This window comes from Epinephelus lanceolatus, chromosome 13, assembly GCF_041903045.1.
Source record: "Epinephelus lanceolatus isolate andai-2023 chromosome 13, ASM4190304v1, whole genome shotgun sequence".
Classification (NCBI taxonomy): Eukaryota; Metazoa; Chordata; class Actinopteri; order Perciformes; family Serranidae; genus Epinephelus; species Epinephelus lanceolatus.
The window spans coordinates 22,043,915-22,069,611 of record NC_135746.1 but is presented as its reverse complement, the minus strand read 5'-3'; the positions used below and the strand labels follow the sequence as shown (position 1 = coordinate 22,069,611).

At 41.3% G+C, this 25,697-nt stretch overlaps 1 protein-coding gene across 1 annotated transcript in view; it reads left to right on the top strand.

Annotated features, from left to right (window-relative positions):
• Nucleotides 1–25,697, top strand: part of enpp1 (ectonucleotide pyrophosphatase/phosphodiesterase 1) — a 38,708-nt gene that overhangs the window by 9,986 nt on the left and 3,025 nt on the right. Inside the window, exons 3-22 of the mRNA XM_033649116.2 lie at nucleotides 1,411–1,471; nucleotides 3,160–3,257; nucleotides 3,337–3,416; nucleotides 4,785–4,904; nucleotides 6,423–6,532; nucleotides 6,635–6,700; nucleotides 6,803–6,875; nucleotides 8,650–8,758; nucleotides 9,731–9,859; nucleotides 9,955–9,986; nucleotides 10,124–10,251; nucleotides 12,470–12,539; nucleotides 14,189–14,276; nucleotides 15,747–15,931; nucleotides 16,210–16,249; nucleotides 16,334–16,494; nucleotides 19,691–19,826; nucleotides 20,620–20,694; nucleotides 23,190–23,322; nucleotides 25,468–25,612. Of these exons, the coding sequence (XP_033505007.2) occupies nucleotides 1,411–1,471; nucleotides 3,160–3,257; nucleotides 3,337–3,416; nucleotides 4,785–4,904; nucleotides 6,423–6,532; nucleotides 6,635–6,700; nucleotides 6,803–6,875; nucleotides 8,650–8,758; nucleotides 9,731–9,859; nucleotides 9,955–9,986; nucleotides 10,124–10,251; nucleotides 12,470–12,539; nucleotides 14,189–14,276; nucleotides 15,747–15,931; nucleotides 16,210–16,249; nucleotides 16,334–16,494; nucleotides 19,691–19,826; nucleotides 20,620–20,694; nucleotides 23,190–23,322; nucleotides 25,468–25,612 (2,039 nt within the window). The remainder of the gene's footprint in view (nucleotides 1–1,410; nucleotides 1,472–3,159; nucleotides 3,258–3,336; nucleotides 3,417–4,784; nucleotides 4,905–6,422; nucleotides 6,533–6,634; nucleotides 6,701–6,802; nucleotides 6,876–8,649; nucleotides 8,759–9,730; nucleotides 9,860–9,954; nucleotides 9,987–10,123; nucleotides 10,252–12,469; nucleotides 12,540–14,188; nucleotides 14,277–15,746; nucleotides 15,932–16,209; nucleotides 16,250–16,333; nucleotides 16,495–19,690; nucleotides 19,827–20,619; nucleotides 20,695–23,189; nucleotides 23,323–25,467; nucleotides 25,613–25,697) is intronic.

Here is a 25,697-nt window from a genome sequence, read left to right as displayed (position 1 = left end):
TTGGGATCTCAGTTTTTGTTTATGTGTTTCTCACTGGTTTGAAGTCAGCAGGGCTCAGTTGAATGGATGGTTTACTGATCGGCCCTACTAGGCACAGACCCAGGGGCCCACAGTGTCCGGGGTTCTTGCCTTTGCCTGCAAAATGTCACCCAAATTAACATGCACTGACCAGGAAGAGACACAAAAGACCACAAAGGGATGCAAAGGAACTGCAAAGAGACACAAAAATAGCTACAAAAACAGACAAAACAACAACGGAGAGTCACGAAATGACTACAAATATACAGAAACCAACCAAAAATGACACAAAATTTGCATGAAGCGACAAAAACCAACCACAAAGAGACACAAAACAACTACAAGCGAACACAAAATGACTGCAAATATACACAAATCAGCCAAAAATGACACAGAATTACCACAATGAAACACAAAAGGACCACAAAGAGACGCAGAACCACAAAAGATGCGTAACGACGTCAGTAAGATGCACAACCACCCAAAAAGTCTGTGTGTTTTGTCCCTATGTAGGAGAGGTGGTGAGGCCCAGGGGCCCACTGTCTCATGCCTAACTCATGCTCAGTTGGAAAAACATGATGTCATGTCTTTTACGGGTCAAACCACACCCACAGAGGCTGTGATATGGCAGATTAGATCTGTTTTTGAGTATTGAACTCTGTGCTGCACACTAAATCACTTTCATTTGTCTTAGCATATGATGTCAACACAGAAAATTTTTCCAACGAAACACATATTGTGTATAAAAACTGCTTTTTCTGCTCAGAATAAGCTTCAGACTAATCGCTTGGATTTGAAAGTGTGGTCCAGCAGAGTAACCCCTCTCTAACCATGATGAAATAGGCAAGACTCTGAGGGTTTGTTACGTATGTTGACCCCCTGGCTGTGGTGGCAATTGCCATGACAAGTATAAAATAGCAGGACACTGGTTAACCATAGTCCCAGTGTGCCTCTCACACATGGTGTTAGCATTGGCAAGCCTGAATAGCACCCACAGAGAAGCAATATCCTACATGAAAACAGTTTATTCCTTTGTAAAACATTCATATCATAAATATATTTGGGGGGGGGGGGCATTAAAGGTCAGCACAGTTCTCACCATTCGTGACATCAGTGTTGTTGTTACTGCACATTAACATTAGGTCAGGAAAATATATTGTATGCAGCTAGAAGCATACCTATTTTTTATTGTTTGTTTTTTGGCCGGGGGTGCTTTCATTTGATAAGGGGACAGAGAGGGGATGACATGCAGCAAAGGGCTAGAAAGTCACAATCAAATCTGCAGCCGCTTGAGCAAGAATGTAGTCTTTGCATATGGGATGCCACCAGGTGTGCTACTCGGCACCCTGAAGCATACCTTTTTTTACTGACAGTGCTCTTCTTTTCCCGCAGAAGGAGAACTCTGGCTACAGCAGGAATCGGCGGACAATCATCTCCCACAGTGTCCACCTGGGTAATGCAATACTCTTGTAATGCTGTTGTAATGTGATAACTGACATGATTTTAATGGAAAATAATACCTTACATCCCATCTGGCCTGGTTTGGATCACAGAAGCTGCTGTCCTCCTCTGTACGATAACTTGTGGCATGTTTTAGTGTCAAGAATGAAGCGTTTCAGCTGTAACTCCCACAGTTTGACTGAGTTGAGCTTATTGTTCTCAGTAGGCAGTTCTTAGTGGAAATTAAACTGTGACCACAGAGAAAAATAGAAAGACTTCTCTGTCACTCTCTTTTTTTTTAGAAGTGTATAAATAATCCAAACACATAATTCTTGTTTTTATGATGGTGTTGATTTAGTGGGGAAAAAAAGCAACTGTCTCTATGGAAACCCAGCTAATAACTCTGCGTAATCAGGCATGTGTTTGTGAGTGGTGAGTGTGTGGTCACATGTGTGAGTGTGTTTCTGCTTTGGTAAGGGAGTAACCCCAGACAGACTCATTAGACCATGGAAAAGAAAAACCTGTGGCTCCAAATGAGGCTTCTTTTGGTTTTGAACCATCTTTGAACAAATGAATGTTGTCTGCGTTTTTTTTATATCAAAGTCACTTGTTCTCTTGGGTTTGTTTGTATTGTTTGTGTTGACAAAACCACACGTTTATTTTAATGTGGGGCTTGGCCTTTACACGCAAAGAGGAAGCTCTTGTGGAAAGTGCTGATGGCAAACATTTTTTTAACGTGTTAATTTGTTGAATATACAGATTATTTTGCAAGGACCAAAGTATAGGAGTTGCTGATTAATTCATTTTAATCCAGTTATTCATTGATCCCTCCGAAACAGCATTTTTAAATTGAATTTGAAATTCCATTATTTATTTATTTATTTATTTATTAAATAATATATTTATTGATTGTCTTTTTTCTTAAAATACCCATTTTAATTTGACCAATTAATTTACTTTTTTAGTCACTATATTCAATCAAAATGCTATTAAAATTCCTCTATTTATTATTGAATATCAGTTATGAATAATTCAATTTAATTATTTTAATTAATTAATATTTTTTTTTAAATAATTCCTGTTTTTATTGTATAATTAGAAATCAATTAATGGAATGCTTAAGCACTTCTGTTTATTATATATGTACAATCAGTTTTATATCAATGATAGATTGATGACTATGTATGTAACTCGAGAGTGGTCATTGTAGTGTTGACCAATCATTTAACGACAACCTGCATTTCTTGACACTATTCAATACTTCTGGTCAATATTCATAGTCCTGTGTAGCTGCGATAAGATAGTTATATGACTTATCATGAGTTATGAAGCATTAATCTGTCATTCTTGCAGATAATCAAATTAATATAGTGCTCCCACTGAAAAGGGCCGTGCTTCAGTCTGGGCAACAAACAAATCTGCAGAGACCAACAGAACCCTCTTTGATATACTATCAGTAGATTCACATTACTCCCCTGTTCTCCTCTGTGTGTTTGTGTGGTCTGTGATTTCACTTTTTTTCCTCCTGCTCAGTCAAAGAGCTGCTTTGTACTCTGCCTACACAGCCCTACTGTACAACACTGTTGGTACACTGCTGGTGCCAAAGATATCTCCTGCTGAGTAATTATTCCATTTCCCTTTCCCAACCCTACCTCAGTGTCAACATAAAGCATCACTCTTCCTCTCTGTCTTCCCTCCCAGATTTAACAGGTCCCCTCTCATCCTGGTGTCCTTGGACGGTTTCAGGGCGGAGTACCTGAAAGATCACGCCAGCCACCTTCCTATCATCAACAAGTTACGTAAGTCCCCGACATTGTTGGCTGCACAGCTCTTCGTGGTTTACTGTGCATCCCGAGACTGAACATAACTGTGTTGCAGGAAACACTGGAGTCACAACACCATACATGAGGCCTGTTTATCCCACAAAGACCTTCCCCAACCACTACAGCATTGTGACTGTAAGTCTTTCCTGGTTAGCTCACAGAGTCAGGGGTTGATTTATATGACAGATTGCTTTGTCTGACTTGTTTTGTCAATGGTGTAAAAGTCTTCTATTCAAAAGAGAAGCACTGACAGTAAAATATCAAAGAGTACTCATTCTGCAGAAAAATGGTGACCGTGATTTACACATATTATATATTACATCAGGGGCGGACTCTGGCTGTCTGAGGGTCAGGGGCGGAAAAAGTAAAAAGCGCACCAGTGCACAGAAAGTTTTCTGGCACGTAGGGCACCACATCATGTTTTCTCAATTTTAAGTCCACCCTAGAGATTACTAAAGCATGCTGTCTCCACTGGAATGGCACCCTAGAGGGTACTTCATCACTTTTACTCCATTTAAAAGCATCTTAGGGGGCACTTTATCATGTTTTTACCACTGGAGGGAGGCACCCAAGAGGGCACATTGTCATGTTTCTTTCAATGTAAGGGCACCCTTGGGCATGTCATCACATTTTTCTACTGGAAGGGCACCCTAGAGAGCACTTTATCATGTTTTCTTTATTCAAGGGCACCCCAGTGGTGCACTTTATCCAGTTTTCTCCACTGGATGGGCATCAGAATTTAGTGCAGTGGTTGTCAAACAAGGGCTTGGGCCCACGTTAGACAGTTACCAGATAAATCTGAGGGGTCGTGAGTTAATTAATGGGGCAGGAAAGAAGAAAAAACAAAGCTCAGTGAAACAAATTAATGTTTTTTTTGTAATATTCTCTCATCTTTGCTTAAGTTTTATATCCTTGGGTCTCAAACCAACTGGGAACTTTAAAGGAAAAATGTCTTTTGTGGTTCTGCTAACATCTCGCACAGTGATGTCTAAAAGTAGCAAGAGCCCCCGTTTTTTTTGGTCACAAGACAAAAAAGATTGATTGCACTGTTTTATTACCTTATTATGTTTTAATGTAAACCTGAAAAGTAACTTTAGTACAATATTTCCCTCTGAAAAATACCTCAAAATTCTACTTGAGTAAATGCACTTACTTCCTTTCCACCACTGCTTTTAGTGTACCACAGTTCAACAGTGAACTAGTGTGAGATTTGGGGGTTTCCCTGTGATTGTAGAGGCAGTGTCTCCTCACAGTGATACAGAGATTACTGTGGAGGCTTAATGGCTTACATGTGCTTGTGGAGAGGAACAGCAGCAGAACCAGGGGGCTTACAGAGTGCCTTTCACCTCTCTCGGCTGAAAACAGACCCTGCAATTAAAATAAACTGCTGTGGTTACCAGTAATATTTAGGTTAGAAAGGCTGGAGAGAGGAGGTAATCACTTAAAACCCCTGCAGCCACAGCATCAAAACAGCTCAGCTTAACTGCGTCTATCTCTCTGCAGGGTCTTTACCCTGAGTCTCATGGGATTGTAGATAACAAGATGTACGATGTGGACCAAAACGCTTTCTTCAGCTTGAAAACTGAGGAGAAGTTCAACCCAAAATGGTACCAAGGAGAGCCGGTAAGTGAATCTGTGAGACCACGACATTGTGTGCAATGGGAGCAGTGTGACTGTTAGGTAAATATTAGCCTTTTAAAAGTGTTTTCATTGGCAAAGGTCACAGCAGGGAAGTTTGAGCAATGATTTTGTAACATTTCCTTCACACATCGGAAAGCCAGACCCTATTGTGTTGTAATAAATGAGAGTAACCACACCCTGATTTTGTGGAAAACCTGACATGAATCCACTTGTGTAAGAAATATGAAGCATTGTGCTCAAGGCGTGCTGTAATTTGCTGTCTGCGAATAGCCTTTTATTTTTTTTTATTTTTTTGACAGCGCAGAGTTTCATAGCCGAGAATCACCTCTCCCCGGAATGATCTTCTTGATATAATTATGGATTGTGCTCGTGCTAAATGACAGCTTGTGAGGGCTGCGAGTTGTGCTTGTTTAGACACTTTGTGGTTCCCGTCTAAATGGGATGCCTCTTAAATTTCATTCCTCAACTGTGTGACAGGCTGCTCCTCTTAAAAAACGCACCATGCAGCAGCCATACGACTTTCCAGGAGGGGGGAATAAATGAATAATGATTCCTGGACTGCACTCCTTCATAATGAACCAATACAACTAAGTGCATCTGCCAAAACATGCTCACAAGCCTGCTGCATGAATAAACCACTGCTACCTGCAGAACAGGTATCGATTTAACATGAAGCCAGGCAGATGGATCTCCATCAGTCGTGGCTGGTCTGTGAGGAATTACACTTTCATCTTAATAGACTAAACACTTGTGCTGTGAGATGAATGAATAAGGTATTACTCTACTACAGCTTAGCCTGTCTGAATTAATCAGGAACTGAGCTGACACTCATCTCCCCTCCTTTTGTTTCCTTTCCTCTCTTTTTTGTTTTCCTTTTCATTCCTTTTGCCTCATTTCTTTTCTTTTTCTCTTTTCTTTTCTTTTATTTTCTTCTCTTTCCTCTCCTGTTTCCTCTCCCCAACCCTCATCTTTCATATCCCTCTTTTCCCATTCTTTTGTCTTGTCTCCTCTCCTTTCCCATCCTCCCTTCTCCTCTCTTCCCCTTCTGTTTCCTCTCCTCTATTTCATCCTCTTCTCTCATCTCCTCTCCTTTTCACACTCCCTCCTGTTTCCCTTCTCTGTCTCCTCTCCTCTCCTCTTCATTTGTTTCATCTTCTCTCCTTTCTGATCCATCCCTTTCCTCTCTTCCCCCTCTGTTTCCTCTCCTCTCCTCCTTTCTTCAATCCTTTTGTCTCATCTCCTCTCCTTTCCCACCCTTTCCTCACTTCCCTTCTTGTTTTGTCTCGTCTCGTCTCGTGTTGTCTCGTCTCCTCTCCTCTCCTCTCATCTTTTTCTCCTCTCCTTTCCTATCCTTTTGTTTCATTTTTTCTCCTCTCTGATCCAATCCTCTCTTCTCCTTCTGTTTCATGTCCTCTCCTGTCCTGTCCTTTCCTGCATTTCCATCCTTTCTGTTTCATCTCCCTTCCTTTCCCATCCTCCCCTCACCTATTCCCCCCTCAGGTCTGGGTCACTGCCATTCGTCAGAAACTGAGAGCAGGAACCTTCTTCTGGCCTGGCTCTGATGTAAACATCAATGGCACCTTCCCCACCTTCTACAAGTTGTATGACAAGTAAGATTGGTGCCATTATGTAAAACTGTTAAATTATTTCCAGGAACATTTATGGTATCATATAGTAAAGGCATTTATTAATTCCGTTTTTTTTGTGCACAGGAGCATTTCATTTGAACAGAGATTGTCGACAGTGTTCGAATGGCTCAGTTTACCTCAGGAAGAAAGGTATCACATGTTCATTTTCATTTACATTTAAAACATAATGTAATGAGTTGCCATAAAAAAAACACTGTACATCACACTTAACTGTTGCCTTTGTGATTTTAGACCCGACTTCTACACTTTGTACCTGGATGAACCTGACTCATCAGGACATCGTTATGGTCCAACAAGCAGCCAGGTCAGTCTTTCACTAAACATTAAACCGGCAGTTATAAGCTGCCTTTTAACTGAACAGAAAAAGTCACCAGAAAGTTCATTCTTAACCCTTAGAACAAGTAGCTTGACATAATCTTCTACTGAACTCCTCTAACCAGCTTTTTCCAGAGTGTTCATGTCTGCACCACATGTTTGCAGGGAAGGACTGGGACAAAAATTCAGGCCGGGAGTCATACATCCACCCAGGCCACCCAATCCACACATTACATGCTCACACACGTGCACGTGCACACGGACACACATATGGGCTAAGTAATCACCAAAGCTCATTATTACAGGCTGACAGTCACACAACAACTCTATTAAACACAACTGTAACAGCAACCCTACTCATAGTCCTCCAGTCCAGTGCTTTTCTCTTCCCTACCCTCACCAAATGTGCCCCTCAATAAACGAGGACTCCTATATGAATGGGTATTATGCTGAACTAAACAACATGATTGTATTATTTTGTCAGCAAATCATTTTGATGTCAGCTTATCATAATCAATATGGCAACACCCATATTCAATGCAACAGTAAAACAAGTAAAGATATAAGTCAGCAGCAACTTCAACTTATCTGATCTTATTTCAGTAACATTAGATAGATATTGAAAACTTTTGAACTTAGACAGATAAGAGCCTATCCTTAAGAGGGGTCCCCAAACTGTTTCAGCCTGCGCTGCAACCCACCTGTGGAGGTATTTTTGACCCAGGAAGACCTACCAAATATTTTGTGCAGTAAAATAAGCAATGTAGCAATGTTCTCACTACCATGTAAAAACAAAGGTGAACAGTGGCCCTTTTTTTTTTAAATTTTTTTTTATCTCTCTCCCGTTCAACTCCACCTTTCCTCTTTTTGCGGTCCATTGTAACGGCGCTGCTGAGCTGCAGAGCTCCTACTTTCTCAAGAAAAGAAAGGTCTGGCTGGGCCAACTCTCACTTTAAGATTGGAGAAAAAAACACCCTGGCTGCTTGTATTTCTTTCAGCCAATCACAATCGTTCTTGACACAGCAACGGTGCGCTTGCAAAAATATTGCCGGGGGGAAACAGGTTTTGGTGTAACACGCCCACAAAAATATCGCCTACAGGACGCGAATCATGGCAGAAAAATGGCTACATCCCCGCAAGATCAAACACAGCAAAAGTTAGTAAAGGACATGTTGAAAACTGCAACCGGAGGTGGTAGGGCGGGACTTTCAGCGGGTGGCTCGTTCCGCCCAATGAGAGGCTGATCTTTGCAGCGAACTTCCACCCACTCAGACTACTACTGCACAGTCTGCACACACAGGCACACGTACACACCCTCTGCTGGGGGGGGGGCTTCTGTACAGAGTTTGTATGTTCTCCCCATGTCAGCGTGGTTTTTCTCCAGGTACTCCAGCTTCCTCCCACAGTCCAAAGACATGCAGGTTAATTGGTGACTCTGAATTGTCCATAGGTGTGAGTGGTTGTCTGTCTCTATGTGTCAGCCCTGTGATAGTCTGGCGACCTGTCCAGGGTGTACCCTGCCTCTCACCCAGTGTCAGCTGGGATAGGCTTTATAGAGTATCTTGCCTCGATTCAAAATGTCAGGGTTATGGACGATGCTGACAAAGGCATTTTCATCCATTCAATTTGCCAATTATTTATTTGCTGAAGCAAGTTGTTCCTGAGGTGTTGCCATGACAGAGTCACAGTTTTCCTGAACATTGTTCTCCTGCAGCAGTAACACTTGACCTCTGTTAAAGTTTTAAATGATGTTGTGCCTTCAGGTCGTCTGGGCCTTGGAAAAAGTGGACAAGATTTTGGGCATGCTGATGGATGGACTGACAGAGAGAAACCTGCACCACTGTGTCAACATTATAATCACATCAGACCACGGTGAGATGACTACACAGCATGCACACAACTGTGATACAGTTAACAGTGTCATTTTACAGATAGAAAGGTGATTAAACAATCAGTGAGTCCTGTCTTTCAGCTAAAATTCCATCAAAAACAAATTCTTTCAACACTTTTCAGAGGAAGTGGAATTTCTTTTTCCCTTTTGTGCTTTCTTCTTTGCCTGTGCATGTGCTCACAAACAAACTTGGTGCATCCGTCCTAAATCTCTGTGGTTTCACAGTAGTAAGACATACCATCGTTTTAGAGCCTGTGTGACACCGAGGGAGACTTCAGAGGCTTAGTGTCATCTACAAATGTTTGATTTGGTTGAGTCACAGGAGAACTCTAGTTACAGGAGAAAACTACAGGTCTGTGTCAGAGAGAAATCTGATGAAAAATGAGTCTGTTGTCTGGGAGTAAACTGGGAGAATCTGTTCTCAGTGGTGTGTTGGGAGGATATTTGGTGACAAGTTTCTCTGGACATCTGGAGACCATATGTGCGGTCTTGTAATTAGGTATATTAGAGATCAATGCGTGGGAGTAAATGTGGCTCAGGGCGATGCCCAGCTATCCTCCCCAAAGACGTCATTTCCAAGACAAGATATTAATTTTGACCTGCTGTGCTAGTTATTAGTCTGCAATGAGTCACCAGTAACAAGAATCAAGACAGATTCATCAGTGTTAAGATGTCAACAAATGTTACACTGTTACTATAAATCTATGAAAGTGCTGTAAATTTTAAGGGCTGTAAAACCCTCAACCTTTTGTGCTCCAAAGAAGAATAACATTTAAGTGAAACAACATCAGCAGTGGACAAAAACAAGATAAATCATGCACATACAGTGCACAAGTGTCACACATTTCACGCTATCATAGCTACATTTGTAAAACCTTTACAGATTCAAACCTACATCTTCACCATTTACAAAACAAACCGAGGACAAATTAATATTTTCTCTTTTTTTGCAGGCATGGAGGAGGCTTCCTGTGACAAAGCTTCATATGTGTCATCATACGTGGACAACGCTGGCTTTGCTGTCATTCAAGGTCCGGCTGCTCGCATCAGACCCAATACCCTCCCAGGGGATTTCTTTTCCTGTGAGTTCCCATCAGTTTCCAGCTTTGCAGCATCGCTAAATGTCAGTTTGTTTGTAACCAGTGTGGCTGACCTTGTCCTGTGTCTCTTTCCTCAGTCGACTATGAGGGCCTGATAAAGAACCTGTCGGTATGCGAAGTATTCCAAATGTGACTTTTGTATTGATAAGAAGAATGAAAAATTATCTGCTTGCTTGGCCTCACGTCAAACAATCCCATTCTCCCTCTGCTGCGTGTTGATTCTCCTCTTCTGTGTCTGTTCTGAAGTGCAGGACCTCTGACCAGCCAATGAGGCCGTACCTCAAAGAAAACCTCCCCAAAAGGATGCACTTTGCTAAAAACAAACGCATAGAGAGAGGACACCTCTACATGAAGGAAGGGTGGCAGGCTGCACTGTAAGTCACCCCTCAGTCCATTGTCTTTACATTTACAAAAACACTTTACGCAACATCATAACTCAGGAGCAAAAGGGGAGACATTTGGTCAATTACTAAACTGGTGACTCTAATCTCTGGTGTACACCTTGAAACTCCGGTGATTGTATAGATCTGTGCTGCCAGGGGGAAGATGTGTGTGAAGCATCCATGTTTTTACAGATATGCTTGTAAACTGTAACTGCAACTTCACTGGTTAGCAGTGGCATACAACCATGAGGCGGTGATTTAAGTTTCCTAACCTTATACAAGAGGTACTTTTCTGGTAGAAAGCCCTCAAGGGAAACTTCTGCCAACTGCTTAAACTCTGCATTGTCAAGAAGACTTAGGTAAAGCAGTATTGTCTGGGAGTAAACCTAATAAAGACATAGTTCAACCCAACATTAAATCTTATATAATATCAAGCAGAGGTTTTTCTGCCGCACCAGACCAGTAAACGCTCCCGCTCGTGGGTGACTGCGAAGACGTCTTTTTGAAACGATGGCGGCCGGCTGGTAACAAACAATCTTGTATTAAAGTTAAACAGTAAGCTTAAACATGTTTCTGAATACATTTGAGGTGAGAGATAGGCAACTCAGTTTTTTTGGCCTCCGATTGTGCTGTGCAGGGAACATTATGGTGCCCACTTCCTGTTCACAAATTCTCGCTATTACAGTGCCTAGTTTCATTGTTAGATCTGATTTCGGTCAGAGTTTGAGAGGGGTGGGTCTGGCTCTTGAGCCTCTTCTATGCTTTTTGTGTGCGCAGTGGCAGCATGGGTGGCAGGCAATACAAAAGTGTGGACGTACAGCCTGTAGTTCGAGCATCAAATTGAGAGCCAGCAAAACTCCGCTGGATTATGTAAATTATGTCATCCAGCGGAGTTTCACTGAAGGGGGCGAGGAGGGATATCTAGGCACTGGATAGGTGGAGGGAAGTTTACTACAGTTCATGTACACATACTACCCACATTGTTTTAATACAAAGCTGGTTGAAAATCGGCAAAGAGAAGGGAGTAACTATAGGGTCTCCAAAATCAGTCAGACCTGTGCTAATATTATTTTGTTACACGTATTCGCATTGCCTCTGGTTCTTTTTGAAAGGTCTCAAAAATGCATATAAGAACCCTATCCAAACCACTTCCTGTAGCATAAAGATAGCCAAAAGGACCGAAACATAAGGTCAGTAAGAGCTCATTGTTTATTACACTAGATAATAGAAAAATCTGTTTCCCACTTGCTAGCCAGTGAAGAGGCTGGCTTTGCCAACACAATAAGCTTCCTAATTGACTGGGAACAGAACTTTTAAATAATGTCACTGACCCTGGTCACGGGGCATTAAAGTGAAGTGAAGTGAAGTGAAGTGAAGCAAAGCAAAGCCAAGTCAGGAGAAACACAACCCAGCATGGTGTCCAAGCATGTTAATTTGAAATAACTGGTTATTTTTGTGTAACATTCCTTGAGCTGATTGGAGAATTTTAAGTGCAGGAATGATGTAAAACTACCTGTACATTTAATTTCATGTCAATCTTGACATTAAAGGGCAACGTTCGATAACAAATGAAGACTGTTCCTTAGCTTGGTAAAGGACTAAAATGTTGCGATATGTAGCACTTCTGTAGCCATAGTGCTGCTGTAATGTGTCAAATGTCTTTCAATGATGAAAAAATGTTACTGCATTTCACAGAATCAGACTGGAATGCTTGAGAGACCAGATTTACAGTATAAAGAAAGACTCGATTTAGCTTACATGCAGTTCTAGATACCAGAGCTATTTCAGTAATTGGTCAGGACTTGGCCGGTCTTACTGTATGTGAATTATAGTACAGTTGGTGTCATGGAAATGAATGTAAATGTCTTACGATAAAAGAAATGTTTGTTTGGCCACACAGAAGTTGAAGAATTCACAGTGATTAGTGTTAGCAATCATTTATAATGAATGAGGGATGGCATGTTAGAGAGTAGTTGTACAGCTTCTTTGATGGATAGCAACCATGTAATCATGGAAATTGTTTCAGGCTGAAGAATTCAATCGGTCCACTAATGTAGTCGCAGTGTGACAACTTGCTCTTTATAGGTTATATAGAAATAAACTTGCCTGACCCTGAAATTGAGGTTATTTGGGATGAACTGTGGCTTCCAATGTTTATTCCTCTCCGTCTTTGCCTTTATTTTAACTTTTAACTCTTTCTGTTCAACAGAAACAGCAGAGAGCTCAAATACTGCACTGGCGGATTCCATGGATCAGATAACCTCTTCACCAACATGCAGGTCAGAGGAAGGAGAGATCAGTGTGTTCATCCGCCATGATAAATGTTTGTCATGATATCCTGGTCAGTTAAAAAAAACAGGAAGTGTGATAACTCACGTTCACATTACAAAACATAATGCAGGACAGAAGGCCTGATGACTCCTGAAAGCTTCTTCTAGTTTTCATCCTTATCTTGTAGGATGTTGTTGCAATATGCAGAGCTTAAAGGGACAGTTCAACCCAAAATAATAAAAAAAAATCCTCTTACCTGTAGTGCTGTTTTTAAATCTAGACTGCTATAGTGAGAGTTGCTGAGTGTTGGAGATATTGGCCATGGAGATCTCTGCCTTCTCTCGTCTCTGCTTATGACAGTGCAAGATGTAGCTTAGCTAGCTCAGTGGTGCTAGGTGAGCTAGCAGTAGATGCATGCTTCTCTCTGCGTGGTGAAATGGTTGTTGGGTCTAGTTTGGTAGAGAGAAAATAGTTCCTACATGAAACTGCTCACAACAAGGTCTGTGGGTTATCTTCAGTAACAGGGTCTTATGTTCTGGAAAGAGACTTTGCTGATGAGTTTTACGAATGTATTTTTTCAACGCTTTGAGCACCATAAGCTGAGTGCCATCTAGTTGTGGTATATTCAAGAGAAGACCGACATCTCTACGGCCAATATCTCCAGCACTCAGCAACTCAGACCAAAACAATCTAGACTGATAAATAGCACTACAGGTAACATGAAAATATGTATTTTTGATTTTGGGGTTGAACTGATCTTCCAGAAAACAGCGATACATAAGAGAGCGTGAAGATATTTTACTCAAGAACAAGTGTTTCAGCTTCAGTAACATTTGGCTCAGACAAGAGAAAGTAGCAGAGAAGTAAATGACTAACACTTTAAGGGATTTTATTTATTATTATACTAAGTCTTAGAGTGCAGCGGTAACATAAACATTATACGTTGATTGGCCGTTGTTGTCGCTAGTTTTGATAATCAATATGTTAGCCTAAATGCAAGATATCTGTGTATTTGCTGTGAATGAAACCAAAGTGAGATGACTGTCTGTGAAATGACGCACAGACACAAAAATACTGCATAGCTCTATAACTGTATTCAACTACAGTAATTACACTAGCAGTGAGAAGTTGCTCTCCGCCTACATGTTGTCTGCCTTGGAATAAGTTTGTTTAAATTGGACATGTGTCTGTGTCTGCCCACCTTCATGTTAGTCATCACAACACGTCAGTGTATGTTTCCGGACGTGGTTTACACTGGTATTTGACCTGGTATAATTAGCTTACAAGACTGCTTACTTCTCTAAAAAAAGGTCTGTGAGTTAAGAAAAGCGCCTTCACACAGCAGAGTCAAGTGTGCTCGAAATAGAGTTTACTCACCTGCAAATATCCCAAACCCACCCAACCAATGTCTGTCCTAGAATTGAAAACCATAACTTATATCATCAAGGTTATGTAAGGTCATTTCTCTGTTTTAGGTAATTACAAATATTTACTGACATTACTGACATACTGTTTACAGACAGAGGTTAAATGAAGCTTTCCATTGCACAAGCTGTTTTGTTTGGATAGTTCACAGTACACTCTCATTTGTATCTATACATCTCCAAAAAAAAAATGAATGAATGTCAGTGTGTTAATGTGTAACTACTTTTCATAGGCGATCTTCATCGGCTATGGTCCAGGATTGAAAGAAAACACTGTTGTGCCTCCTTTTGAAAACATTGAACTATATAACCTGATGTGTGGTAAGTGACCTGTCCTCTGTCCATCTGCTCTTTATGTTTTTCTTTTAGTATCTAAAGGAATAACTCAACATTTCGATACATAAGCTTATTCACCTTCTTGCCAAGAAGTTAGATGAAAAGTACAAATCTCATATCCTGACGTTTTGTCATCATGTGAGGTTGCACTGCTGGCAGGAGGAAGAAAGGAAAATGTTGTCCTGTTACAACCTGGGCCTTATTTTCATGGTTCAGCTGTAGCTATCATTTCTCTCACATCTGATACAGATACATCAACACTGTTAACCACAGATCAGGAGAGGAAACAGATGCTTTTCTCCAGCACTGAATTTCAGTTGTTTTGTGCCTCTAAAAATTTAACTGCAGGAAATAAAGAGCAACCACATCAACCATATTTCAGAAGAAACAGGAACTAACATAATCACATGAAGATCCCCAGTTTAACCCAGGTGTTTGAACCAAAGAGAAACACACAAAACATGTATGACACTGAGAGTACAAATGTTAACAGCAGGTTCATTGTTCACCATCCTTTTCACTCCACATAATTTGTTCAGGTAATGTGGTTCAAATATGGACTGCTACTAAAAAGAAAAATGCCTTGTATATGAGTGTGATGGGCATTTGTTCCTAGCTGGTAGCACCCTGAACGATACAGAGAAACCTCATGTGAAGGCAACTTTCTTTCTTTGTTCAGCTTAAAGATCCAGTGTGTAGGGGGATATATTGGCATAAATGGAATAAAATATAATAAATGTGTTTTCTTTAGTGTACAATCACCTAAAAATAGTAATCATTGTAATTTTGTTATCTTAGAATGAGGCATTCATATCTACATTGGTATACTCCGAACACTGGTTCTAGAGAGAGACATTTGTGTTTTCATGTTGGCCACAAGCAGCAACCTCTGGGGCTGAAAAATTAAGCCAACATGGAAGTGACAAAAACTGCAGTTCTTTGAATGACCACTTGAGGCTGGCTCCAGAAGCCCATCAGTCCACATAGACCCCATGTTGAAATGCTCGACTTTACAGCAGAAATAAACAGGTTTGTTTTGGAGAGGAAGAGAACTAAATATTTGGCTTCCGGTAAAAACCCCCTGAACAATGAACTCTGAGGGAAATCTAACCAGGACGAGTGTCAGCTAGTTGCAGTCTGCAATTCTCACCACTAGATGCCGCTAAATCCCCCTAAATCTTGTACACTGGACCTTTAAATATAGCAGTTTGAAATCTGTGTGAGCCATTAAGGTACTTGTCCCAACTGGTGTTGGTGTCACTGAATCCTTGTATCTCTACTGTTTGATGAACCCATGGAATAAGATGTTATTTTAACTGTCAGTAATGATGGCTGGATTTATGACATTAACGTTGTTAATTGTCCTTAAATTTTCTTATAATATCAGATGTGCTGATGTGCTGCGTTACTGTACGTCCAGTGTGTGTTACAGTTTTTTCTCTCTTTCTCCTCCAGATCTCCTCGGTGTTCGTCCCGCTCCAAACAACGGGACTCACGGCAGTCTGAACCACCTCCTGAAGCATCCTGTCCACCTGCCAGTTCACCCCGCTCAGCTCTCCCATGACACTCCCTGTGAGGGTAGTGACCCCGCTCCTGCTGAAGAACTGCAGTGCACCTGTGCATCCCAAACCAAGGCAGAGGTACATGCTAACAGGTTATTGAGGCCTACTTGTAGACTTTGCTGCTTCTTTGAGTTTGGTATTTGTGATTTTAATAAAATGTCTTTAAAATGGATTGCTACGAAATTTGGTGTGCCATTGCTCTGATGGCTCATAAGTCCACACTTCAGTATTTAGAAAAAAATTAATTGACACAAGTGCAGAAACTTTTGAAATTCACAGTCTTCATATATTAAATGGCGAAAGTGTGGTACATTCTCATGTGTTCAACAAGCACACTAACAACAGTTTCTTTTCAGGAGATAGATTTGAACAGAGCTCTCATGACGACTAATTCCAGTGAGTATCTTTTTATATTTCTTTGCATTTATGGTGATATTCAGAAAACACAGTATGTGGTTCTTATACATTTTGTCTTTTTAGGTGTTAAAGCCAGCTTACGTCGCCTCCACCATCCCTTTGGCATCCCTCGGGTCGTCCAACCAGACGCAACCTTTTGTCTCATCCACCAATCGGACTACCTCAACGGGTACAGCAAAGACCGCCACATGCCCCTGTGGGTATCGTACACCATCCAGCCTCTGGTGAGTCTGCTGCTCGGAGCTGTCTTTCATCTCTAAACATAGCCTGTACAGTTGAGCTGTGCCGGCTGTATTTCTTCTGTGGTTGGGGTATGGCAGGAGATTGTAAGAGGTTGTTTAGTATCTAAATGTCTTCTCTAAGCAGCTGTTACTCATCTTCTGTGCTCATGTTGGCTCAAACATTTCTTGTCTTTCTCATTATGCGGTTGAGCTTTAGTGTAAATCATGACTTCAGGCAGAGTGATACATTCCCGGGAGGGTTTACACTGTTGTGTTATTCTGTCTGAATGATGGAGCTACGGAGGATTTGTTTTCATTCAGGCTTTATGTTCATCTTGGCTTGATAGAATTTTATTTTTTTATTTTTTTATGAGTCATAACATAATATACAGTATTACGCTCAGCCTACTTGTACGCCCACAGAAAACTTCAATTTCACAGCTTGTCAAATTTACAACTCCATATAAAGCTAGCTTCAAGCTAGTTTGCCCACAAGAAAATCCTTTAATCAATGGAAAGCATGAGGCCATGCTGCTGAACAGTGCACATCTCTATTCTTGTACTTACAGGGTGTTTGAAAATATGCATAGCTTTGTATCCTTTTTTCCTGCCTGCAATCAGGGACAGAACCAATCTGTAATTTTCTAATATTTTCACAAAGGTAGTACTGGTACTTTTTATAGGAAAAATGGAAATGTCAAAAGAAAAGCTCCATTTAACTGAGCACTGTGTCGGATTTAGTGGCATTAAGCACTGAGGTCGCAGATTGTAACTAACTAAATACACCTCCACCCGCTCCACTCCCTTTCCAAGCAAGACAGAGAATCTATAGAGGCCTTCAGGTAATTCTAAAGTATGAAAAGCCCTCTCTAGAGCCAGTGTTTGATTTGTCCAATGTTGTCCTGGGCTATTATAGAAACCTGGCAGGCTCTGATGAGGAGGAGCCACTCCCCATGTAGATATATAAATGGCTCATTCTAAGCTAACAAACAAATCATTCTCAGTTTCAAGTGATTATACACTGATGAAAACATTACTAAGAATATTTCTGCTAATAGATCCCCCCAAATCCTGCACACTGGTCCTTTGAAGGGGTGAAGTGAAGAACACTGATGGTTTCATTACAATTCAATGTTCTGCTGGGAATTCTTTGGGTCTGGCCTTTATGCAGATGCCCCTTCACGCACGTACCCCCACTCATTGCAACAGTACTCCTGATGGCAGTAGTCCCCGCAGCAAGGCAATGCCCCAACTGCAGAAACTGCTCAGGAATGCTCCAAGGAACATGACAAAGAGCCCAAGGCATTGATCTAGCTTTCAAATACCCCAGATCCCAATCTGATCAAGCATCTATGGGACAAACCAGTGCCCCAGAGGTCCTTTGTCCAGGCCTCGACAGGCCAGAGCCAAGTCCGATCTACGGTGGGGCCTCTGACCTGTCGAGGCACGGAGACAGGACCTCTGTGGGTGTCCTGTGTTGTCTGGCACTGAGGCATTGTCGACAGATCCTTTGAGTCCTGTAGGTTGTGAGGTAAGGTACCAGCATGCCCAGTGGATGTTCAATTGGATTGGGATCTGGGGAAGTTGGAGGCCAGGTTGAGGTCTTGAGCTCTTAGTTATGTCCCCCAGGCCATTCCTGAGCAGTTTCTGTGGTGTGGCATGGAGCATTGTCCTGTCTGGTGGGGCACACTGCCATCAGAGAGTGCGCCTACCGTGCAGTGTAACAAAATGATCAGTGTCATTCACTTTAGCAGTCAGTGGTTTTAATGTTTTGGCTGAACGGTGTAATCCCCACTGATTTAGAATTCATGCTTGACTGTTAACACATTTTGCAGTTTTTGCCATGCTAGCAGTGTCAGTGGTGATACTGGTCCATAGTAAACTATTTGATGGATTGCCATGAATGTTTTCTACAGACATTCATGGTCCCTAGAGAATGAATCCTAATGACTCTGCTGATCCCCCAACTTTTCCATTTAGTGCCACCATGAAGTTCATATTTGTGTTTTGAGTTTAGTATGCTAGGCAGGCATTTTGGCACTGTAAACGGTATCACCTGCAGAAGTGAAAGGCAACCCTAGCTGTATCCACTCTGTGTTTCACCTCACTATATTTGCATTTCTTTGGAGCAGTGTCTGCTATTTTTGTAGCTTCCTCTTGGTTGCTTTGGTCTGGCAGCTGGTTGTTACACTTTTATTAAGTCTTGACCTCACCTGCTCACTGTGCCCAGGAATGTCCTGAACAAAGAAAATACAGAGAGAGGGCAAAGTCTCTGCAGAAAAATACACTGCCACACACTTGTAGTGGGTCACAAGTTATGATTGAGAGGGATTACTTTAGTATGAGTCATATACATTGTTTTTTTTGGTTTGTTTTAATTTTTTGTTATGAAAGAATGATTAAAGAGCTAAGCTTGCTAAGTACAGCCTTACAAGTTGTAAACACTTAGATTTGTTGCTTGTTCATCTGACTTGTTGTTCACTGAGTAAAAGGAGGAGGTCTTGTCTGCACACAGCTCTCAACATGGAGGCAGCTGAGCCAGCCAGCAGCAAACTGTGCTAACAGTGTGAACAAGGCTAAAAACAGCAACCGTGCTGACAGAGTTAAAATTGTTAACCTGGGGGGAACCATACGGGGAGCGCCATGCTTCAATAACCCCACTGCCCCAATACCAGTGGTAAACACCGGTGCAGAGCGGCAGTGGTTAGCCAGCCAGTGGGATACACACACAGAAACACACAGAGATTTAGATGCACGCGCAGCTGGGCTGTCAACACAACAACAAACAGAGAAGCTATGATTACAGCACATACACACAGAGGGAGTGTGGCTTCATTCTCTGCTCAGGAAACCATTACTCCACTATATCTTTATGTAGCAAATAGGTGTTTGCTGCTATGTGAATGCTCTGAATGTTGTATAGAGCTCATTTAAATGCTCAGATGATTGGAATTAATTAATTGGAAGTTTAACAGTTTAACCAAACTTCAACCTTATAAGGAAAATTATTTGGAAGAGAGGAGCCCTACAATAAAGTGTTGCTACAAGGGGGGAGGGGAGTGAGCAAATTTTTCGAGTGCTCTGCAAACAGAAACAGTGCAGTGCCCTCGCTGACCCATATACGCGGGCGACGCAAACCCAAGCCAAGTGATCTTACACAATACTCACTCACTGACAACTGACTGATCTTCTCTCTCAGACCAAAATCCAAACCCTGAGCCCAGAGGCGGAGGAGTGTGTTCGTGCTGACGTACGCATCCCACCGGCCAACAGCCAGCTGTGTCTGCGCTACAGAAGTGACCCCACTCTGTCCTTCGGCCTGCTGCATCCCCCAAGTGAGTGTGTGTGTGTGTGTGTGTGTGTGTGTGTGTTAGCGAGTGTGTATGTATGTATGTATGTGGTGGAGGGAGTCACAGCATGCCATCCCCAGCCGGGTGTTGAATTCAAGCTGACATGTTTCAGAGCCACATTCTCATGTTAAAATGCACCCGTGCTTTTAGTGTGCAATGGCAAAGAGTGTCCCCCCTCCTAATAGAGACGAAGTGTATTCACTGCATTTTTAATGAGATTCAGGTGTCAGGTAGCTCCAGAAAGGAAAGTGACAGAATGAAAAAGAGAAGTAGACACTCCCCAACAGCTGTGACAAAGGTGGACTCACCAAATTGAGTGGTTTTATTTTCCTCGTGGCTCTGGTTGAAAGGTTGTGCAGTTGAAAAACTTTGGAGCTTAACAATTAGTTGATTAACCAATTAATCTGTCATCAGAAAATTAATCTGCAGCTATTTTGACAGGTGATTAATCATTTTTCAAGCAAAAAAAGCCCTTTCTTTTCTAATTCCAGTGTCTGTATCATGTGCATTTGCATATTTTCTTACTTTTACATTATTGTAAATTGAATATTTTGAGTTTATTTGTTGGTGAGACAACATCATCTAATCATCTAATTGCAGCCATAAATGACTTTACCTCTTTGTGTTTAGCTCCACCAACATGTGAAGATTAGTTTTTAGTCCATCTTTATTCCCTCTTTTCACAGCACACATCAGACTTTTACAACATGCAGTTTGTGTTTATACCCAAATTCCAAACACATTAAGTTTTTCCTCACTTGTCATTTTCTCTCTATAGATCTGAGTGCCAACGGACCCATGACAGACTCTCTAATCACGAGCAACATGGCACCAATGTTCCCTGCATTTAAAGGTGAGTCATTCGTCCAAGTATGTATCGGCTCTTGGTTTTTATGGCTGCAACCAAAGCTGGAATTGCAAATCATGGTGATGCATGAGTTAAAAATTTAATTCCACACTCGACAACTGAATGAGAGCTTTTGAGCTGAGCGAGAGGCGAACAGTTTAATTAACTAGTGAACTCAAGAGATACTCTGGATCACAACTAGACGTTATGTCACGCTCTGTTGTGTGTGTAAAAACACTCAACTTTCCCAAGGGCAGGTATTGTGGTTTGCCCGTTCTTGTGAGCTGTTTTTATTGCTCAATATTATACTTTTTTCTTCTAAAAACAGGCTATACTTTTGGTTCTTAAATACACATAACAGGAGCCCAAAGATCTAACCGCTGTGATTATATGGGACTACTGTACTTTAATTTAGTTAAACCCTTTTCTCTAAACTCAATTAAAGGTTTAGTTGGTGGACCTTCTCCAGAGTTAATCCTCCTGCCATCCTTCTGTAGACACCACAGTTTTATTCACAATAACATTCATTTTACCGTCTGATCCACCACACAGTGCTCTAAAGAGACAGTGGATGGGACCACACATGAAACGAGTCTTTGTGTGTTAAGTAATCTTTGTTATACATCGGATAAGTGTTTGTTTATTCTCTTAATTTTTGTTCTTTTGCCCAGATGTGTTGCTTAATTCTGCTGAGGAGTAAGTCTGCACTCACAGCACTACACAGCATTGCAAAACCACCTGGGTCAGAGGTGAAAATATTTGGGTGTGTGGCTGCATTTGGTGACTCTATGCTGTGATGCACAGATGAGGCATGCCTTTGTTGAAACTTGTTGATTGTGGTGGGTGATTAATGTATTGAAAAGCTGAGTGTTGCAGAAAATGTAGCTTTGGTCGGGTTTCCACTGGGACCACCCACACTATAAATGGAAACTCTCTCCTAGTAGTAAAGTAAGATGAGGTCCCACTGGAAGGAAACCCCCATCCAAATACTGTGTGTTTGTTTGAAGCGTATATGGATTAATCAGCTTATAGATGCTGCCCCCTGGTGGCTTATCTGTGTTTCTACACTGTGTGAACCTGTAGGTTAGTTTATTGACTAAAACAAAGCAATAAAAACATATTACATAAATTGGCATGATAAAATTAATAAATATTCCTTACATAATACTGCCCCACAAAGGCTAACCACAGTAACTACACTAACACTGAAACTGAGATAAATCACCTCAAAGTTTTTGACTGCCCAGCCAAATGTGTCATATGTATAAAAGTGATAATGCACTTGTTAAATAGGTATTCATAAAGTCATTTTTATGCCTAAAAACATTATCAGTGATGTGACCTGTGACCCCAAAAATGCACTAGGTTTGTAGGTACGGTACTGCCTTTGTATTACCCTAAATAGTTATGTAGGTTATGCAAAAGTAAACTGCAGTTACCACAATTTAAGTGTCATATATTTTTCAATATGAGGAAAAATGTTTTCTTTTCTCACTAGATTCAGTTTGTATTTGTTTCATTAATAGATGTCTGTTGTAAAGTAATAACCCTCAAGTATTATTTTGTTGTTATTTACTTCATCTAAATTGAGATTATCTTACATCATCATCATCTTCATTGCTGATTATCAAATATTTTGTTTCATTTTCACGTTCACCATCCACCGTAAAAAGTTTAAGGCAGTTTTCCTAGGCCCCGACAGAATCCCAGATCTCTTGGAACCCAAAGCAGAGCACAGTATCTACATTCACTGCAGTTTGCCTTGGGTTTTGGCTTGATTTTGTAGTTACTACAATTTTTACACCCTAATATCTCTGGAAAACCAATGAAAATATAAAAAAAGGAAAGGTCATGATGTCAGTAACAGCGTTCGAAGAGCCAGGCTTTGGTGTCAGTTCTACTGAAGTCAGTGGGGCGGGGCACTTCACACTATAACTTATATCTTCATTGTTTCAACTGTGACTGAAAAATCCTTCCATCAGATTAAAAAATTCACATTAAGTGATGTTAACTTGCATTTTTTATTTCAGTGTGTGCGTTTGTTTTCCTTGTTATTGGGCTCCAGACAGATCATGGCTCTGCCCATCATTATATGGGAGACGACAGGGGTTACCACCAAACTCTGGCTCCAGTGGAAAATTCAAGACATTGTCACTGATGCCATGACCTTAGGTTCTTTTATATTTTCCGTGGACTGAAGCAGGAAATTTTGTCACAAGACAGAACGGATATCCAAAGGCTTCATCTGTCATAACTCAGTTTTGACCAAACCTGTAGTTACAGCAGTTTGCCTTTGTAGGGCAGTCAGCACATCAATAACACATACATACCAAGATAGAACTTGTTAATTACTGAACTTCAGAGGTGCTGGTGGGTGGGTTATTCCTTTCAAATTTAACTTGTAATGATGTAATCACTCACTTCTCTCTATAAACCACAGTATCAGTGGTGTATTTTTTGGAGAACTTAAAAGTTCTTATGTGTATTATTCTCAACCACAGATGTTTGGACCCACGTCCATGATGTCCTGCTTCCAAAATATTCACAACAGCTGAACGGAGTCAACGTCATCAGTGGGCCGATATTTGATAAGGACTACGATGGAAATGTTGATGCACTCGAAGCACCTACAGGGTAAGTCAGAGATGCACACTTTGTCAATTAATTTGCTTAAAAAAATGACTAAAACAATAGTATTTAACAATAGTTAATTCCCTGTTAATCAACTGATTGTTCCAGCTTTTCAATCAGTTGTCCTTAAAATAATAAGTGAGCAATATAGGTTTGAATTCATTTTGTTAGAGACCTTCCAACATGGATTATAGAGGAATGTGCATTGTCTTCGTAAATAGGTATCCACAGATGCAACATGCATAAAACAGATGCAATTTATTGTCAAAATACTCTGAATTTTGTTTTGCAGTGTCTTAATTTATCAAAATTTGAGGTCTTTAAGTATTTATGCTTCTTTTACACACCACACACTGATTGATTCCACACTCCAATGGTGTATTTATCTGCAGAGACTCTGCCCTCTGCCTGCATTTTCTTATTTTCGTCTTATTGCGTTCGGGACATTCCTGTGCCGGCTTGCAGGTGAGGTCAGAACTTTACAAAGAAATAGTGACCAGGTGCCAATCCCTGACACAGCGCTGAAAAAATACAGAAATATAGTGAGGTGAAACGCCAAGTGGACAAAGCTTGTTCCAAAACAGAGTAAATCTGGGGTTGGCTCTCACTTTAACTGGTGATACTGTTTACCAGTAACTGACAATTGTTAGAACCTTTCTCAATCGTCTTCTTACAGTGAGCAATGACTTCATACATGAACAGTTTTCTGACTAAGTTGCATAAGTTTCAGGTTAATTCACACGAGAGATTTCTGTATTTTTACCAGCCACAACAGTGTCACAACGGCTGGTATTATTTTCACCTTGTGAGTCAGTGTGTGTGTGTGTGTGTGTGTGTGTGTGTGTCGTCATGGCAAAATGTGGTCCTGGTGGCACCTACTGTAGCAAGACCAACCACAGAAGCTGTTTCAAGTGTGTGTGTGTGTGTGTTTGTTGACAGATTTGTCGTAGCGATAGCGTTACCATGCAAGATGCAGTCATGAGAACTTCACAGGTTTGTGGTTGAGATGAGGATAAAGGCTGAGTTTTAAGATGGTTGTGGTCCAAGCAAGGACACTGGGAGTAGAGGGGGCAATTTGTGTTTCCTAGGATGGTGAGGGCATAACCTGCCCTACTCTGCCTCACTCTGCCTGTGTTTGGCTTACCCTGACACTCTTACCCTAACCAATCCCACTACTTTCGCCCAATCAGCAGGAGAGTAGGGTCGGTCATGCCTTCACCATCCCAAGGAGGTAAAAAAGAGGGGAAGCATGGCATCATATCACGTCATACCGGTAGGATACAACACATGCACTGTTAAATCTAGTCTGCACTTCCTGAAAGGCTCAATCAGTGGCGCACTGTCAGAGAACGTAGAGGATGATTGATTCGTTTCACTGAGGCGTCCGCAGTTGGCTTTGGGCTGGAATATTTTTTCGTATGTTAAGTAAAGATATGGGTGAGAATTATCATTCTTTAGTTAAAAAAAGTCTGTAATAAAAGACCATAAACAAATGCTTCCTGTATGCAAGCATTCTGTTGTTATCAGCCACAATTCGCGCATACTCAAAAGTTCTGTCAGGCCAAGACTGCACCTAATGAGCACCTGAACAGACACCGTTCCTTTATTTCTAGTACCAACTGCTGTAACCCTCCAAAATCAGCAGCTCCAGTTACATTGCTCATATGTCATACCCTATAGCTTCCATGGTGTCAAAGAGTGTGTCCCTGCCTTCGCTGATTAGCCTTGCACTATCCTAGCAATCGTAAATTCGTATAGGGAAATAGGAAGTAGGGAAGGAGCCACTGGCCCTCCACTTTACGTCCCTGGCTGGATCACTGTGATCCCATCACAACATTGTCTCTAGTTTTGTTTTTCTCTGCACATACCAGGATTTAGCAACCACACCAAATCTGAGACGACACCCACACAGTCTGTATGAAGAGATTATCTGAGGGTTTGAGTATTAATCTCTTAATAAATAGTGTTTTATAAAGATACTTTGTGTTGGCTCTAGCAGGTAAATTGTTTGAGACTGGGAGTAGTGTCCTCCTCATTGTAGGCTTTATAAGTGTTAAGTTCCTTTTCTCTGTAAACATAAGTTAAAAGGAGAGCTTTATAGAAAGGAGGCGGCAGTTTCTAAAACCCTGTGATCTCATGTTTGTCCAGGAACGAAGCTCCCATCCCGACACATTTCTTCCTGATCCTGACCAGCTGTGGGAACTCGACCTTCAGCCCTGTTAACTGCGAGGGTCCGCTGCAAGCCAGGTCCTTCATCCTGCCCAACAGGCCTGACCACACGGAGAGCTGCCCTGTGAGTAACACTGCTGACTCCTCTCCTGCTCGTTTGCACGTCAGCCTACCTGCGTCGAAACCTGCTGACAGATCACAGTGGAGAA